At 44.7% G+C, this 16,843-nt stretch overlaps 1 protein-coding gene across 1 annotated transcript in view; it reads left to right on the forward strand.

The window, feature by feature from the left end:
- The window catches only part of LOC148474932 (capping protein, Arp2/3 and myosin-I linker protein 2-like), a 970,125-nt gene that overhangs the window by 10,185 nt on the left and 943,097 nt on the right, over positions 1-16,843 (forward strand). Inside the window, exons 2-4 of the mRNA XM_088457971.1 lie at positions 7,481-7,575; positions 8,298-8,368; positions 14,166-14,239. Coding sequence (XP_088314097.1) covers positions 7,481-7,575; positions 8,298-8,368; positions 14,166-14,239 — 240 coding nt within the window. The remainder of the gene's footprint in view (positions 1-7,480; positions 7,576-8,297; positions 8,369-14,165; positions 14,240-16,843) is intronic.

The following is a 16,843-nucleotide window of genomic DNA, read 5'->3' on the forward strand; positions in this document are numbered from 1 at the left end:
TCAAATTTCTCGCCAGAGGCTATCATCACAGTCTGCTGAGTAAGGCCCGGGATCGGGCACTTGCAGTTAGTCGCCAAGATTCTTTGGTGTCTTCTACAGCCAAAACGTTGGAGAAACGTATAGTTTGGCCCCAAATCTACACAGATGACAGCAAAACTATCATGCAGACAGCTAAAGCGATCTGGCCCATTGTAGCCACAGATAAACATACTCCATCTTTATGTGGCTGTTCCATCCTACCCTCATTCAAAAGAGGGAGAAATATTCATGACACTGTAGTACATAATGATATCAGCCAGTTTGCAGTTCAGCGGCAGAGTCACTTTCTGACTCGCAAGCCAGGCAACTATAAATGTATGGGTTGCACGACGTGTAGCTTCCTAGAGATAGGAGATACTTTCACACATCCTAGATCAGGCAAGAAATTTTCCATCAAATATGCATTAACATGCTCGAGTAGATTTGTTGTGTACTATATTAAATGCCCATGTAGTTTACTTTATGTTGGGAAAACCACGCGACAATTGAAGGAACGTATGGCATTGCATCGTTCCAACATTAGGGCAGCCTTGGAGGGTAAAAATTGTGACCAGCCTGTCGCACGGCATTTTTTGCAGCATCGACATAATTTATGTAGCATGAGATATAAAATGATAGATTGGGTGCCTCCTTGCACCAGAGGTGGAGACAGGGGTCGTATCCTGCTTCAAAAGGAAGCTAAATGGATTCATGTTCTGCAGACTGTACATCCCTTGGGCTTAAATGAAAATCTCTCCTTTTCGTGCTTTCTATAATGGGTAGTTAGTTTTTGTCCCTTGTAGCGCAGCCAGCCTTTAGCGCAGCCCGTTACAGTACATGTTTATTCACACATGCAATATTGGGATAACATGGGACACATTACATATTGTACACTTTAGCTTGGTCATTTATGTCACTACATTGTGCGCTGCTATATGTTTGTTATATTTAGCGCAGCTAGCTTGTAGCGCAGTCGGTCAAACTATATGTTTGTTTATACATGTACTATAGATGTGACATGAGACATACTTTACTTTGTGCACAATATCTTGGTCATTCATGTTACAGTACTGTGCGCTGCTGCATGTTGTATACATCGCCCTGTTGAGCCTATTTCCTGTGTTGTATTAGGTAGCCATGGTGATGGCACTTGGTGATTATACCACGCCCCCCAGGCCTACACGCGCGCTGGTGTTTCCCGACGGTGACGTCATCAGCTGGAGCCGCGGCTGGGGAGATCGTGGAGGTGATGGACACTTGGGTGAGTGATCTGCTATATATTTCACTGCATTTCTGTTCTTATTCATGTCTTGATAAAAGCACCTTCTGCTGAAACGTTGACATTACATCTGGCTCTGCCTGGTTCTTGATTGATCTATATAGGCTGTGGAAGTCCTGCCGAGTGCCCTTCAGTTTTATTATCTTGTGTCTATTATACCTTTATGGTTTGTTGTGGCACCGGGGCAATACATATATCTTTAGGAGAGTGCCGGACTCTTACATGTTTTATATATATATATATATATGTGTGTTATTTTTTGTATTTACAGTGTTCATTTCTATATGTTTATTGTTGTATTAATGCCCAGTATGTGACTGGACTGACTGGGAGGGAGAGATGTGCTGTAGGAGATATGCTGCAGGTGCACGGGCACATGATGGCCTGGGACAGCTGTGTGGGGGAGGAAGGTTCAAGGAGCCCTCGAGCCTCCTTAGCTGTCAATCAATGCAGAAGGGCTCATTTCAAAATATGTGGTTGTGAGCATCTATATTCGGGGTCACGTGAGTATAACTGTGGTGTATAACAAGGGCGACCTGCTGCCGCATCAGTGGCTTTTGGCAGTTAGCTTTCACAGAGCTCACCTCTCTGTGCCAGCACCGCAGCTATAAACATAGGGCAAAATTTACTAAGCGGCGGGTTCTAAACCCCGGCGGTTTGGAGGCAGTTTTGCTATCCGCAGATTTACTAATGCCAAAACCACTGCTAAAACGCTGTCAACGTACACTTTAGAACAGATAAGAACAGAATTGAATATCAAAGCACCATCGATGTTTTAGACCATAAAACTGGCAGAAAACTCACCCCCAAAAAATGACTTTACTTGGACAGGTGTGTTTGCTGAAACAGCACGTAAATTTAATTGATTTTAACCAGGGTTGCAGAAATTTGGATTTAAAAAAAAAAATTAAAAATGGATTTATTTCATTTTTTTTAAGTAAACGTTTTACATTTTTAAATGTTTATTTTGAAAAAAAATTATAAAAAAAATCTATTTAAATCAAATATATAAGTTTTTGTTTTTTTTAATAAAAATCCAATTTTATGCAACCCTGATTTTAACAGGCAATTTTGACAGGAATGTTATCCAATTGGACTATGGAAGATTATGATGTCTCTCACCAGATATGACTGGTCTTTAACAGATATACAAAAATAAATAAAAATACAAAACAAAAAAATATGACACAAACACAATCACACTGCGCTCAAACACACAAAAAAAAATCACACACAGGACTTAAAATAAAAACTGACCGTACGGAAAACACATCTCAAATAAACATATACAGAACAAAAAACAAAATAACTTACACATTTTTTTTTATATAAATTTGGGGCAGTTTGATGGTGGGTTCTAAACCCTGGCGGTTTAGTGGTGGTTTGACAGCGAGTTCTAAATTACACTAAAACCGCTGACTAGTAATATTAGCTCTAGCCCTGTTCTATTCTAAAATGTGTTTTGACTGTGGTTTTGGCATCAGTAAATCTGCGGATAGCAAAACCGCAGGGGTTTAGATCCTGCCGCTTAGTAAATTTTGCCCTAAACATCAAAACCGACCTTTAGTAAATGCTGTCAATTAGAAATAGAAACAGCTGGGTAGTCAGCCTGAGCAGGGCTCCGGAGTCGGCCGGGTGGTGATTGATACTCTGGCAAGGGAGTTCAAGTCTCCGCTTATAGAGATGACAGCGCCCACTGGCCACCAATGGCAACCCTGCAGTGCTGATTCGGGGAGGTGTACAAGAATCCCCAGCAGCAACAGAGGGAGAGTCTCACTCGGCCAATCACAATGCTGCCTCATTGAGTGGTGAGACTAGATATTAAATGCACCTGCACCTCATATACAGAACACAGAAAAAGGGTTGGGATAGTGTAGGAGAGAAAAAAACAACAAAGGGATATATCTTAATAATAGATACTATATAACTATATAACTAATGCTGGGGTACACACTGGCCAATATTTTGGTCGATCAATTGATCAGCCAATATACAATATCTGCTGGCTGTCGGCCAGTGTGTACAGACGATATGTCTGTGAACCGCGTCGTTCACAGACATATTGCATTGGCTGTGCTGCACAGCCGATGGACAGATATGTTGGGAGACATATCTGTCCATCGGCAAGTGTGTGTACACACACAGCAGCAGCCGTGGGGAGGGGCTGTCAGCTGGACCCATGGCTGCCGGATAGATGATGGGCGTTCAGTGTGTATGAATGACCATCATCTAAAGATATATCTGCAGATCACTCGATCTGCAGATATATCTTTCAGGTGTGTACCCACCTTAACTGTTTGTGCTGGTAACCCTGAGTCTAGTGGCTATAACAAATTTGTCTGTTACATTGCCCCTTTGTATAGCACTGGAGAGTACTGTATTAGATGGCCGGACTGTAATACCTGGACTCAAAGTGCCACCTAGTGAGTAGAAGTGGTGGTACCTCTAACTCACTTGTACTGAACATAGCTATACCTCTAGAAAGGAATAGATATAATGAACTGCAGGCTACAGACAGGATACCCAATTACAATAGTCCATAGAGATTGGCCCATGAATTTACGGGTTGGCTCAGGAAGTAAATGGAACCATTACTAGATCAGGAGCTTCAATTAGCTACAGATATATATGCATGTAAGACCGGCACTAGAAGATCTCAACAGGGTAAGTATTTCTACTATCCCTAAACCTCTCCCCCCCTAACCCTCCTTTAGGGGTGCCTAACCCTTACCTCCCCCTGTAAGTGCCTAAACCTAACCCCCCTCCCCGCACCCTAAACCTAACCCTCCAGGGGGGATGCCTAACCCTAACCTCCCCCTGGGAGTGCCTAACCCTAACCCCCCCTTCCACTAGCCTGACCCTAACCTTCCCTCCCGGGTGGGTGCCTAACCCTAAGTCCCCCCCAGTAACCTAACCCTCTCCCCTCGCGGCTGTCCGCACTCACCGCCCGGCTTAACTTCGTTCCATATGCCGGGTGTTGGGATCCCGACTTAGGGATAATGATAGGTGTCGGGATTTCGACGCCTATCATTAGTCCCTTGCCGGGAACTAACATACCTATATGAATATATATACTTATACTAAATTCATAATTTACAGACTTGGAAGCTGTTACACATTTGGAGGACATAATTTTTTTAGTTGCATTATGGACCTGGGGCCTGATTCAGACACGGTCGCAAGCGCTGAGCACTCGCAACCGAGTCGATGGTGGCCCACAGTGCATGCACACGACGGAGTCGGCTCCGTCGTGCGCATGTGCGAGACCCAGCTAGCGACGGGCACTCCGTCGCTCCGGGTCTCGCACCAAAGGGGGCGAGCTGTCGATGTTGAGTGACAGCTCGCCCCCTTTGGTGGGCGGGCCGGGTGGGTGGCTGCCCAAATGGAGGCGTTCCCATGAGAGCGCCTGCTGTTTGGGGGCGGCCCCGCTGATGTCAGTGGAGAACTTCCGGCTCTATTAGAGCCAGAAGCTCTCTGGGGCTTGCGGCCACGAGACCCTGCCACAAGGGTCTCGTCGCAAGCCTGATGGCCGCGATGGTCTTGACCATCGCGACCATCAACCTGGCCACTCGATATAGCTGTGCGTGGTCACCCACAGCTATGTGAGCGGCCAGGAGGCCTTACAAAAAAAAAAAAAAACGCCCTGATTCAGAGCGTCCGGCTCTGAATCAGGGCCCTGATCCAGAGCCACTTACTAGATGCGATCGCTCATCCCCAGCGTATGCAAATTGGCCTAAGTGACGGTATGGCAGGCACACGCTCGGAAAGGCATAAGCACGCACACTTTGTGTTCTCTATAGACACCCATTAGCATATGTAGAGATGCCTCTCCTGTCACTCATTACACTGGGCTGTCTTTGCTGGGCGACCGAGCGGATTCCAATCACTCCGTGTAGTTCGCGCACACGCAGAACGAATCATGCATGGTCGCTTACCATCAGCTGCGAACGAGCGAGTGGCCACTTGCGAGCGGCTCTGAATGAGCTCCTATATGAGCTTATAATATAAATATAATGTATTCTATAAAGAGTTGTTGTATCAATTAAATGTTATGTTGACTTGTCGAAGACAGAAAGAAGAAATAAACGAGTATCTGATAAGAACAGTTGAAGGTTTGGTGTAAACGGTATACAGAGGGGATATAAAATTGTGGAGGTAACCTTATATGTGAGGATATATACATAGGTGAGAGTGTTATCACAGGGTTTTCCTAATTAGGCCCACAGTGAGTGATGATACTTGGGTGGAGACATTGATATGGACAGGAGAGAAGTAACACATTCAGGAGGTTAAGTGCCTGTAACTATTATAACTCAACCTAGAGTCCTTTAGTGGTTAAAGGAGGGTTACACAAATGTCCTGACTCACTAACTCATTAACTCCCAGCCCAAACCCCTGGACCTAGAAACATGAAATTTTGAGAGTATATTCCTTTCATGACCTACAAGCACCCACTAAGCAGGAATTTTGGAAATTCGATTCCTAAGGGGTAACACGTTTCCTCTCTCTGTGCAATGTCTTGACCTAGAAACATGAAATTTGGGTAGTACTGTATATGACCTTCAAATATCCACAATTTTTAAAAATTTGACTCCTACGGGGCTGAATAGGGATACAATGTTTCCTCTCGACTCTAGCAGACTTCACAGCCAGGATATATGATGATATTGATGATCTCCAAAACAGTCCATGGACTGGGTGTGCAAGTTTGCCATTCAGACCCCCAAGAACGACATGTCATTAATTACACTCTACTTCAGTCGTTCGAAAGGGCAGAAATGGAGTATAGGTCTGTGGACTCAGTAATGCAAATGAATAAAGCGGTCCACTACCCCATGGAGTACCTCAACAGTCAGTCCTCCTGGCCTCCCAGCCCAAATGCTTTTCCTTAAAGTGGGGGTTCCAGTGATGTTGCTGTGGAACCTGATCCCGTCCAAACACTGCAATGGCACCAGGCTACAAGTAAAGGCCTTCCACAGGAATGTCATCGAGGCCACCATGTTCGCTGGCTATGCTCGGGTGGAGCGGGTGTTCATACCACGCATACCCCTCAAGGTCTGCTTTACAATGACAATCAACAAGTCCCAGGGGCAGTCGCTGAAGGTGTCAGGGATTGACTTGAGTGAGGACTGCTTCTCAAATGGGCAGTTCTACGTTGCCTGCCCCAGAATGAGCTCACCCAGCAGCCTAGTGATCCTAGAAACTGAGGAGAAAATCACCAATTTGGTTTACAAAGAAATCCTTAAGTAGAGAAATAAAGGTTTACATACACCTTATAACCCACCTTCAATTCATTCATATTAAAAAAAAAGTTTAAAGAACTCAACTGCCACGCTTCTTTACGCCAGAGGCATAACATAATATAAGCATATACTGTAAGTTAAGTTAAAATGAAATGAAGGAAATTGAAATAAGAAATATCTAAGGTCTACCCAGGTGAAAGTAATTAAATAAATGTGATAAAGAAATTCTTTGATTCTCAGTTTGTTTTTGCAGTCAAACTCCAAAAACTTAAAGCTTTCAGAGTTTGCTGAATATCAGGTGGTTCTATAGGCATGTGTAACAGGCCCTTTTAGTGATGATGACTAGGCCCTTAAGACACACATACTTGCCGGCATTCTTGCTGCCCTCACCGGGAGGGGGCAGCCAGGTCAACACAAGCGGGTGGCGTTGCACGGCTAAAGGGGGGTATGGCTGGGACATGATGCTGCATTATGGGTGGAGCGGGGGGCATGACCCTGCGATTGCATCATTGCGGCCCCGCCCATGTTACACATTGCCAAGATTATCACTCACTCGGTTAGTGGGCAGCTGGAGGGAGGTGTGCGCAGTGATGGTCGGTCCGGGAGACTTTCCCTCTCTTGCGGGCGGCCAGAAGCGCCACCTGATTTTCAGGAGCCGTCTGCCCATTCCGGAGAAATAGGCAAGTATGTATCACCCCCTTCCATCCGTCACCCGGTGCGGTCTGCAACCCCCTAGTGATGCGACTGAGATAAAAAGTACTTGTTGGTTTATATGATCCAGTCACCTAGCAGTGTTGGTCTGGGGTCAGAGGGTTGTTTGAGAAAGAGAACACATGTAAGTTTTATTTTAACTGTGTAAAAGAGTAACAAATTCAACCACATAATTGCTTGTGAATTGTACGTGTATAAACTGTTAATGATTAGGGATTTTTATTTACAGAAAGCTGATAAGAAACAATTCAGACCTTCATGTGAAATTCACAAAGATAGCTGACTTTCTACATGATTTTACACAAACTAACCAAGGACCATGTGGTAAATATATATTTTAATCCAATTCTACAAAAAGCCTGATTGAGAGTTGGACATGGCTGCGTCTGCTCTAGCATCTGTTGCAGTTGCGGGTGAGATAATATGCCAATTAATTTTTAAGCCTTCCCCTTGTGTACTAGTTCGAGCCTGAATTTTCAAGCCCTAAGGTGCCCACTTTCAGCACCTGTGCACGCAGTAACGCTGCCGATTGTTCTGATACTCCAACCTTGGGTGCACAATCGTGTACACAATCAACGCTTGAACCTACCCTAGGGCATGTGCAGTTTCTCCATCTGAACATGGCCTCTAAGAGAACGCATCCGCTTTTAATGACACTCCCATAACACGCGTTCATTTCAGGCCATCTCCCAGTCACTGCCCAGGAACGCCCATCGATTTTCCATTTCTGATCCCATCTGAGTCGTATGCAACAGCACCTTTGTGTGTACACTAATGGTAATGCATGTGCCTTCTGGGTTTATATTTTTTTTTGCACGTGCGCAGTAGCAAATAATTGCTTCAATAAGTAAACATCGCCCGTGCTTGTATTTGCATGCGACAGAGTCAGGGCTAAAGAGTGGTCCATTAATAAGATTCTAGGCTAATTATAAGGGAAACATAAACTGCTTCAGGCTGGTAGACTGAAAAGGTGATAGAATGTATCCTGGGTCCCTGGGTATAAATAGTATCATATTTATCTCACTGTTCATTTGCTTTGCTTGTAGGAGGCTTTTCTGAGACATATGCTGCATTATGTGACTACAATGGTTTTGCCTTGCGAGAAGAGATCCAGTGGGTGAGTTTAGTCATTTTAATTAATTCTATCCAGTGGGTAGATATTAGTAATATATTTATTAATTCTATTCAATCACTGTCTGTGTGGATATTCCAAAGTTTTGCTACTTTTTCATAACTATGACTCAATTCAGGGACAATTTCAAACAAGTTAAATATTGGTAATGCCTATAAGATTAACACGCACACATTCAGGTATGTTTATGAAGCTGTCCCTAACCAAATTGGTGCCCTAGGCAAGATTTTGTCTGGTGCTCTCTAGCAGATAATCCCACCACACTACACTCTTCAGGCACTTTCCCCCACCTCTTCAAACATGATACTCAAATTTTACTTACCTCTTAGGTGTTCCTCCCTTGTCTTTCTTCCTCTTCTTTCTTCCTTTAGGAGTCTGGCAGAAGACACAAAATTTTGATTAATTTGCCCCATTTTAACAAATCTATTGCATCTCTAGATAGATAAATAGATACACAAACACACACACACACATCACACACCACACACACATCACACACACACCACACACACACTGATCCAGTTACTGCCCGCCTCACAGCACTCACTGACTCTCCTCATAACACCACATACTGCTACCTTCACTGCCCGCCTCACAGCACAACACCACATACTGCTACCTTCACTGCCCGCCTCACAGCACAACACCTCTCTCCCAACCCAGCAACCCTCTCCCGGTACAGCACTCATGGCCTCATCCGTCTCCCAGCACAGCACCCCTCATCCATAACGTCACCACAGACCTGATTATGCTCTCCTATCCCAGCACATCACCCCTCATCCAGCACAACAACCCTGGCCTTATTATGCACCCATTTACCAGCACAGCACCCCTCATCCAGCACAGCACTCCATGCATCACTTTGCACCCCTTCCCAGAACAGTACCCTTCATCCAGCACAGCATCCCTGACCTCAACAGAGTCAGCACCCCTTATCCAGTACAGCACCCCTGGCCTCATTAATTATGCCCTGCACCCCTTTCCCAGCAAAGTCAACACCACTCATCCTGCACACCACCCCTGTCCTCATTAATGTTGCACACCTTTCCCAGCACAGCACCCTCATCCAGCACAGCACCCCTAGCCTCATTATGCACCATTTCCCAGGTCAGGCAACACCCCTTACCCTGCACAACAACCCTGACCTCATTAATTATGCACCCCTTTTCCAGCACAGCACCCGTCAATCATCAAACACAGCACCCCTGGCCTGGCTGGCCTCTATGCACCCCTTTCCCAGCACAGTCAGCACCCAGCACCCCTCTCCCAGCTGAGAGCTGACTTACTTAGATAGGCTTACTCTTAAGTCTGGGCCAGGCAGGCAGTCGCAGCCGACCCGCTTGTTTTCTCCCGCTCCTGGTATCATCCTATGACTTGGATGGCGCTGGGCGGCTGATAGAGGCAGAGCCGTAAGGTGTGACTCACAAGCTCCAAATAAGCCGATGGGAGGATTCGCTGCGACTGGGCTTGTGCAACATGTTCTTCTGCAGTCATTTGACTTGTAGCTAGAATCAACTTATGCGCATGCTCATTGTGACCGCTGTCCAATTGGAGTTGAGCTCCGATCGCAGTAGCTGGTAGCCGCCGTCGTCGCTATGCCGCTGGCCCGTAGCCTTGGGAATCAGGATGACACTAGGGCTTTCCAGATGCCCTAGGCATTTGGCTATATTGCCTGTGCCTTGGACCGGCTCTGGATGAGAACAAAGGTGTACAAAGAAATGCAAAAGAACAATTATATTTAGGGGTCTATCCATGTAGTTACTGAAGTGGATACTGGTAATTAGCACTATATAGTATATTGCATAATATAGGAGGGGGTGGGGTAGGGGAAGGGGGGGAGATGCTGTGGGGGTGGAGATGCTGTGGTTTGAGAGGTGCGAAACAGCGGATGTGGATGAGTGAATGTAGAGACGGACAAATCGTGTGGGATCCAAAACTATTTATTGGGCAAGACACAATGCTTCCCTAAGTGATTCCATATGATGTGGATAAGTTCAGTTAGTATAGGTAGAGATACTGTCTCTGTACAATCCTCGGTTGGGAAGTGGGTAGAAGCTTTCAGGGGGCTCCTTTACGTGTGGTCCTTACTACTGCACGGTCCCCTGCTGGACCTTTGGTCTACCGACTTTGGAAACCGGGATGTATCAAGGATGTTGTGTCCAGGAGTTCATACAGTTGGCGGCGTCCCGCACTGTTGCTGGGATATGCTTACCTACCGGTAGGTGAAGTGTGGTCCTCGGTGGGAAGCAGTTGCTGCTCAGATCCCAATGGCTTGGCCAGGGGGTATATGCTATCACCGCGTTCCCGCGGGATGCCTGGCAGGACGGGCGCCCATTGGTGTTCAACTGTAGAAGTCACTGGGTGGCAGTACTGTGATGCGGATGTCCGCGATGCGACCCCACGGGCCCGTGGGGTCAGTGTGGAGTCCCAAGCGGGACAGGCAGGGTCTGCCGAGTGGGTGGGTGTAGGTCGTCTGCTGCTGGGGGCGATTGCAGTACTCGCTGTGTGTTGGTGAGGCTTGGGTGCCGGCGGTTGATATGCTGTGGTGGTACCCAATGCGCTTTGGCCAACAGGCCTTTATCTACTGCTTGATAAAGGCCTGTTGGCACTAACCAGCAATAAAGCCTACTGCTGGTTAGTGGAAATTCAGGGGGGACCTGTCCCCCAATTTTTCCACCTCCTCTCTTAAACCACTCCAGCTTTTAATCCTTGCAGTGAGCGCTCGCAAGCGGGTCGATGTTGGCCAAGTGCACATGCGCACGAGGGAGCCGGCTCCGTCATGCGCATGCGCGAGACCCGCATAGCGATGGGCAAGCCGTCGCTATGGGTCTCGCTACAAAGGGGGCATGCTGTTGATGTTGAGTGACAGAACGCCCTCTTTGGTGGCTTGCCGGAAGCATTGCTGCCCAGACGGAGGTGTTCCCATGGGAACGCCTACTGTCTGGGGCCGGCCTCACTGACATCACAAATGATGTCAGTGAGAGTGCTTTTGGCTCTGATAGAGCCAAAAGCACTCCAGGGCTTGCGGCAGACGAGACCCTACCACAAGGGTCTCGTCGCAAGCCCGATGGTCGCGATGGTCTTGACCATCGTGACCATCTTTTTGGCCACTCGCTATAGCTGTTGGTGGTCACACACAGCTATGCGAGCGGCCAGGAGGCCGCTCTAAAAAAAGAGAGGGAGGGCACTGATTCAGAGCGAGCGCTCTGAAAGAGCGTCCGGCTCTGAATCAGGCCCTGTATTTTAGAGGAGATACTTCACTACATAACATAAAGGATGGAGAAAGCTAAGGAGTATTAACTATAGAGGGAGTGTGAGCTAGCTGCACCCAGACGTAATGAAAGTACTGTATGTGTTTGCTGTATAAATGTTCCAGGCAAAATAGTACTCTTAGAGTATGAATGTTTATATTTCTGTAGTTCTGTCGATAATCCCCCTCCTCAATCATAACAAATGATAAGGAGAGAGTTAAATTGAGGCTGTAATAGGGTGCGAGAGCATGCCCACTCGCATGTTTCTCGCATTCCCGCAACTCGCAATGGCCAATCTCGCATCAAGATGTTTTCCCATGGAAAACTTACAACTTGGCCAATGTAACAGAATGCATGGTGCGATCGCAGTGCACTCCATAGCGTATGCAGTCACGGTGAATCGCATGGCGTGATGCGCGTGCACGTTTGCGGTCAGCCACAATGTAACTGGGCGCATCTGTAAATAAGTGTGTTTTTCAAATTTGTGACCAATCGGACTCAGGGGTCTATTTACTAAGCAGTGTTAGGAGACAGAGTGCAAAGTGATAAGAAAGTGATAAGGTGCCAGCCAATCAAAGCCCACTACTTCATCAAGGCCTTCCAGCTCTCATCCTAACGCACTTCATGCTCTTTCCTCCCTATCTTCCCCTTCTGTGTCACGCTTGTCTGTCTGTCCCTCCCCTTTAGAATGTAAGCTCTCATGAGCAGGGACCTCTACCCTCATGTGCTTCTCATTACATTTTCTTCTACTCCTTACTCCCCATAAGGGCACCTAACACGGGACTGCCAACTCCCTGCTGCTTATTGTGAGTGCTTTAATCACCGTTTCAGTAATGTATATAAGTCGTGTCCTTGTCCTGCACTGTAATGTACTGTAAGTTACTTGTTTCTTGTTCACTTATTAGTTCTATGTACTATGTAAGGCGCTGCGGAACACTTGTGAAGCCATATAAAGGATAATAATAATAATAATAATAATAATAATAATAATAATCAGCTCCCAACTGTCATTTTTCAAACGCAGCCTGTGAGATGACAGTTGGGAGCTGATTGGCTGGCACCTTATCACTATCTTATCACTTTTCACTCTGTCTCCTAACACTGCTTAGTAAATAGACCCCTCAGTCATTCTTAGCAGTCTTGCAGTCATCACTATTAACTTTACAACAGGGTCTGAGCTGATGCGAGTCAGATCTCTTGAGGTTGCTGCGTTTGACACTTTTCGGCGGTCTTGTTTGTCTTAACTTGAGACTACACAACAGTACACACCCTTACCTTACTTTCTTTGTGATTGCACACCCATTGCAGCTGCAGTCATGCCCGCAGTTACTGTACATACTTATTACAGCCCTGGACTCTTTGTCACAGAGACTCGTAAGTCAGACTTGAGATACTGTAGGAAAAAGATGCAGAAAGTGAAAAGATGCGCATGTGGGACAATACAAGTTTATACAGTTTTAAAATGTTACTGTAAATTCTTCATTTAACAAGACAAAACATGTGACCGAAGGAAATAAGTATTGCTTTAGATTCATAAATGGGAAGATTAAAATTGGCAAGAGAAATTGAGTAGTATAAAATTATTGCATTTTGCTGTTTTTGATCCCCGTTTGCATACATGCTAAGAAATTATATAACACACATTGATTATGCTCACCGAAGAATGCTGTGTCTAATACTAGTTGCTAGGGCTTATTGTGTTTTATTTAAAAGTATTATTATTGTATCACAATATCTGATATGCAAAGGCTGGCTAAAGCAGTGCTGTCCACCTTGTATACTTGCAGTCTGTAGATCATTCAGCAATGAGGTCCATATTACAAATATTTTAGGTGAACAGTTGCTTAAACAAAAGCCTCTGAGGTATAAATCTGACCTGTATGTGACTAATTATACAGCCTTAGGTGTCTATTTATTTAGGTGCCATGAGCAGATGATCCCTGCGCTGTACATTAATAACTAGAGATGTGCGCGGTTCCCCGTGTTTTGTTTTGGGTTTTGGTAAAACCACCCTCAAATGTTATGGTTTTGGCAAAACCACACTAAAGTTTTTTGGTTCGCTTTCAGTTTTGGATTTCTTTAGAATTTATAAAAACAGCTAAAATCATGTAATTTGGACCTGTTTACATGCAATCCAAAACCCGTGATCAGTTTTTTAGATATGACCTGAGCCAGGTCTCGATTGTACTTTCAACCCCAAAAGTGATCTGAGCTGGGACTCGGTTCAACTCGGAGCCCCAAACTTTGGGTGTGTTCGGCTTTCAGCAAAACTGAACCACTCATCTCTTCTCATAACAGTGTCGGAATGCTGTAAACAGCACCCATCATTGCACCGAAATCAGCCTGATTTCAAACCGAAGTTTCCCATTTTAGGTCTTACCCTCATACAAGTGTGTATTAAAATTACCAATGTCAGGGCAACCATTTGTAAGGTTGATGAGCGCAATGCATCACATTCATCACTCTTTGAGACCATAGATTATCGTTTGTCTTATTAATGATGATAGATTTGTATTTTATATATTTTGAAGGACATTGATAACATATATGCTAGACACGAGTGCCGAGAATTCAGATTATTAGACTTCACCCAGCTGGATACAAGGTAACTTTTATTACTAATCATTTATCAGTTAGACATAAACAAAATGTGATAAAATCTGAAATACTGTGGTTAATTCATGGCTTTGTCAGATGTAATACCTCTGATGAAGCCATGAATTAACCAAAGGGAAACATGGTAGGTGTACAGATACTCCAGAACAACTACTGAGACTTGTGTGCCCACCAGCTACTTTTAGGACTATTTTAGCCAGTATTATCTGCCCAGGAAATAATCAGCAGCCACATCATAAAGCAAAGGAGTTTTTTGCCTATGGGTCTCCACATGGCTACCTTCTGGTAACACCACCCCTATTGCTGGACAAACAAATTAAAGTCTTGTACTATTATATTTTCTTCTTTCAATGGTCTAAAACATCAACAGTGCTTTGTTCTATTCTGTCTATACTATTCTATCTATATCTAACCTTAGTAAATCGGTGGATTTAGAACCCGCCGCTTAGTAAATTCACCATCAAATATTTTATGACTAGTGGAACCATCAAAATATATTGTTATGGATCAATTCATTTAAAAAAAATAAATTAAGTGAACGTACTGTATATGTAATAATTAACTCAGACATTATTGTAATTAAAATGGTAACAATTTTATTTAATTCATATTAAAAATATATCAGAAAAGATTGGTCAATAATTCACGATTATTCAAAAATGTGTACATAAAATACTGGATAACTAATTTTTATATTACGAAAGGTAATATATAGCACATAATGAAATATCTGAATAATCAATTACTTAGTGTAACAGATGGCTACACTTAATTCTGAAGTGGGTTAAATAAACCCTGAGGCTGAGATGGATATTGATGTGTCAATTGTCTGGGGATATGTTTTAATAATGAGTGACTGAGGGCATCTCTTGACTGGCATTTCAAGGACACTACCCTCCTTAGTATTCCAGCATTGTGAAAGATACGAGCAGCATTTCAGCAGCATCCCGCAGCAGATTTCATCCCCCCCCTCAAAGCTCAACCAGCACCAGACTTTTCAGTGAGCCAGTGCTGGTTGTGATATTACGGGGGGCAAAAGACGTAGGAGGTCCCCTGTATTTTGCACAGCCAGCACTGGGATTAGCTGAGCCAGTCCTGGTTGTGAAAATATGGGGGACAAAAGAAGTAGGTTTCCCCTGTATTTTGCAGTGGGTGCCGAGTTGATAGTGTGATGTGTGGTGTAAAAATAGATGAAGTAACATTGTCTTTTGCAGAAGAACTACAGGTCCCAGCAAGCCTCCCCCGCATGCTGGTACTTGGAGAATCACAAGTACCAGCATATGGAGCATTATGAGCCTGCTGGTACTTGTAGTGCAAAATAATTGTTAAAATACACACAAGACACACACACCATGACAGTACAGTTTTATTACACACATACATGCACACTCACATTCACAATCACACATACTCACCTAGTATCCCTGAAGCCAATCCACTTGTCCATGTAGAAATCCACAGATACCTGTAAAAAAAAAAAAAATCATACTCACCTATACCTTGTGTTGATCACGTTCTCTTCTCAATGTCCCGACCCACGGACATAAGTACTGTTCTCAAGTACGGTAATCTCCGAATTACATCTCTCTGCGGCATTTCTCCACCGCCTCTCCGCCAATGAGCAATTCTCACCATTGAAGACAAGAAACCTCAGCAACCATCCCAGTGTTTGATGGTTGAGCACGAACTCAACCATCAAACACTGGGATGGTTGCTGAGGTTTCTTGTCCACGATGAAGAGGAGCAGGTTATAATACCAGAGGTTCGGGTGGTATATGTCGTCTTCCCTCACTCCAGATGACTTGGAATCCTGGCTATTCTTGTACTCCTTGATGAACACCGTCCGAATATTTGGGATCTTTCTGCGGATCCAAGGAATGGAGGCTTCACTATGGTGGTTTTTGCTGTAGTCCACAAGTTCCTGAAGGGCTGCATTTTTTTTTCTTTTCTTAATTGTTCCCCATTGGGGAACCTGAAGATTTGGGGGAAACGTCAAGCGTGGATTTGGTAAGTAGAGACACAGTGCATACACACCACAGTGCATACACACTTTTATGTGTTAAAAGTCCTCAAAATCCCCAATTGTCCACTCTACTTTATTTGATATAGTCTTCCTGCCATGGCACTGCCCCCACTCCATTAAAATAGACCATGTGTTGTTCCCTGACCCATTGTGTGCGTGCGTTGTCGGTTTCAGGAACCTGTGATGCTGCCTCAGACGACCATCGATGCATGTTCTCTGACTGTTCTGGCTCATCTGGCATACAGATGTTCCCAAATTCATCTATCCTCCGTGCGCTACACATAACGCTCCGTGTGACTCGGTAGCACTGAGCATCTTTTTATCAAAGATGTGACTAGATCGCACATCAGCATCTGCTGATTAAAATTATATGCAGCATGCCTATGTTCTCTGTGTGTCTGTGGGTGTATCTGCATGCTAAACACTATGTTATAGTGTTACAGTCACTGAGACTGTAACGTAGTGTTTCGCATGCAGATACACCCGCACTCGCTCACAGAACATAGGCATGCTGCATATTATTAATCAGCAGAAGCTGTTTGTGCTATCTAGTCACATAGTTGTACAAGT

Source organism: Taudactylus pleione, unplaced genomic scaffold (genome assembly GCF_031769625.1).
Source record: "Taudactylus pleione unplaced genomic scaffold, aTauple2 ptg000799l, whole genome shotgun sequence".
NCBI classification, from domain to species: Eukaryota; Metazoa; Chordata; class Amphibia; order Anura; family Myobatrachidae; genus Taudactylus; species Taudactylus pleione.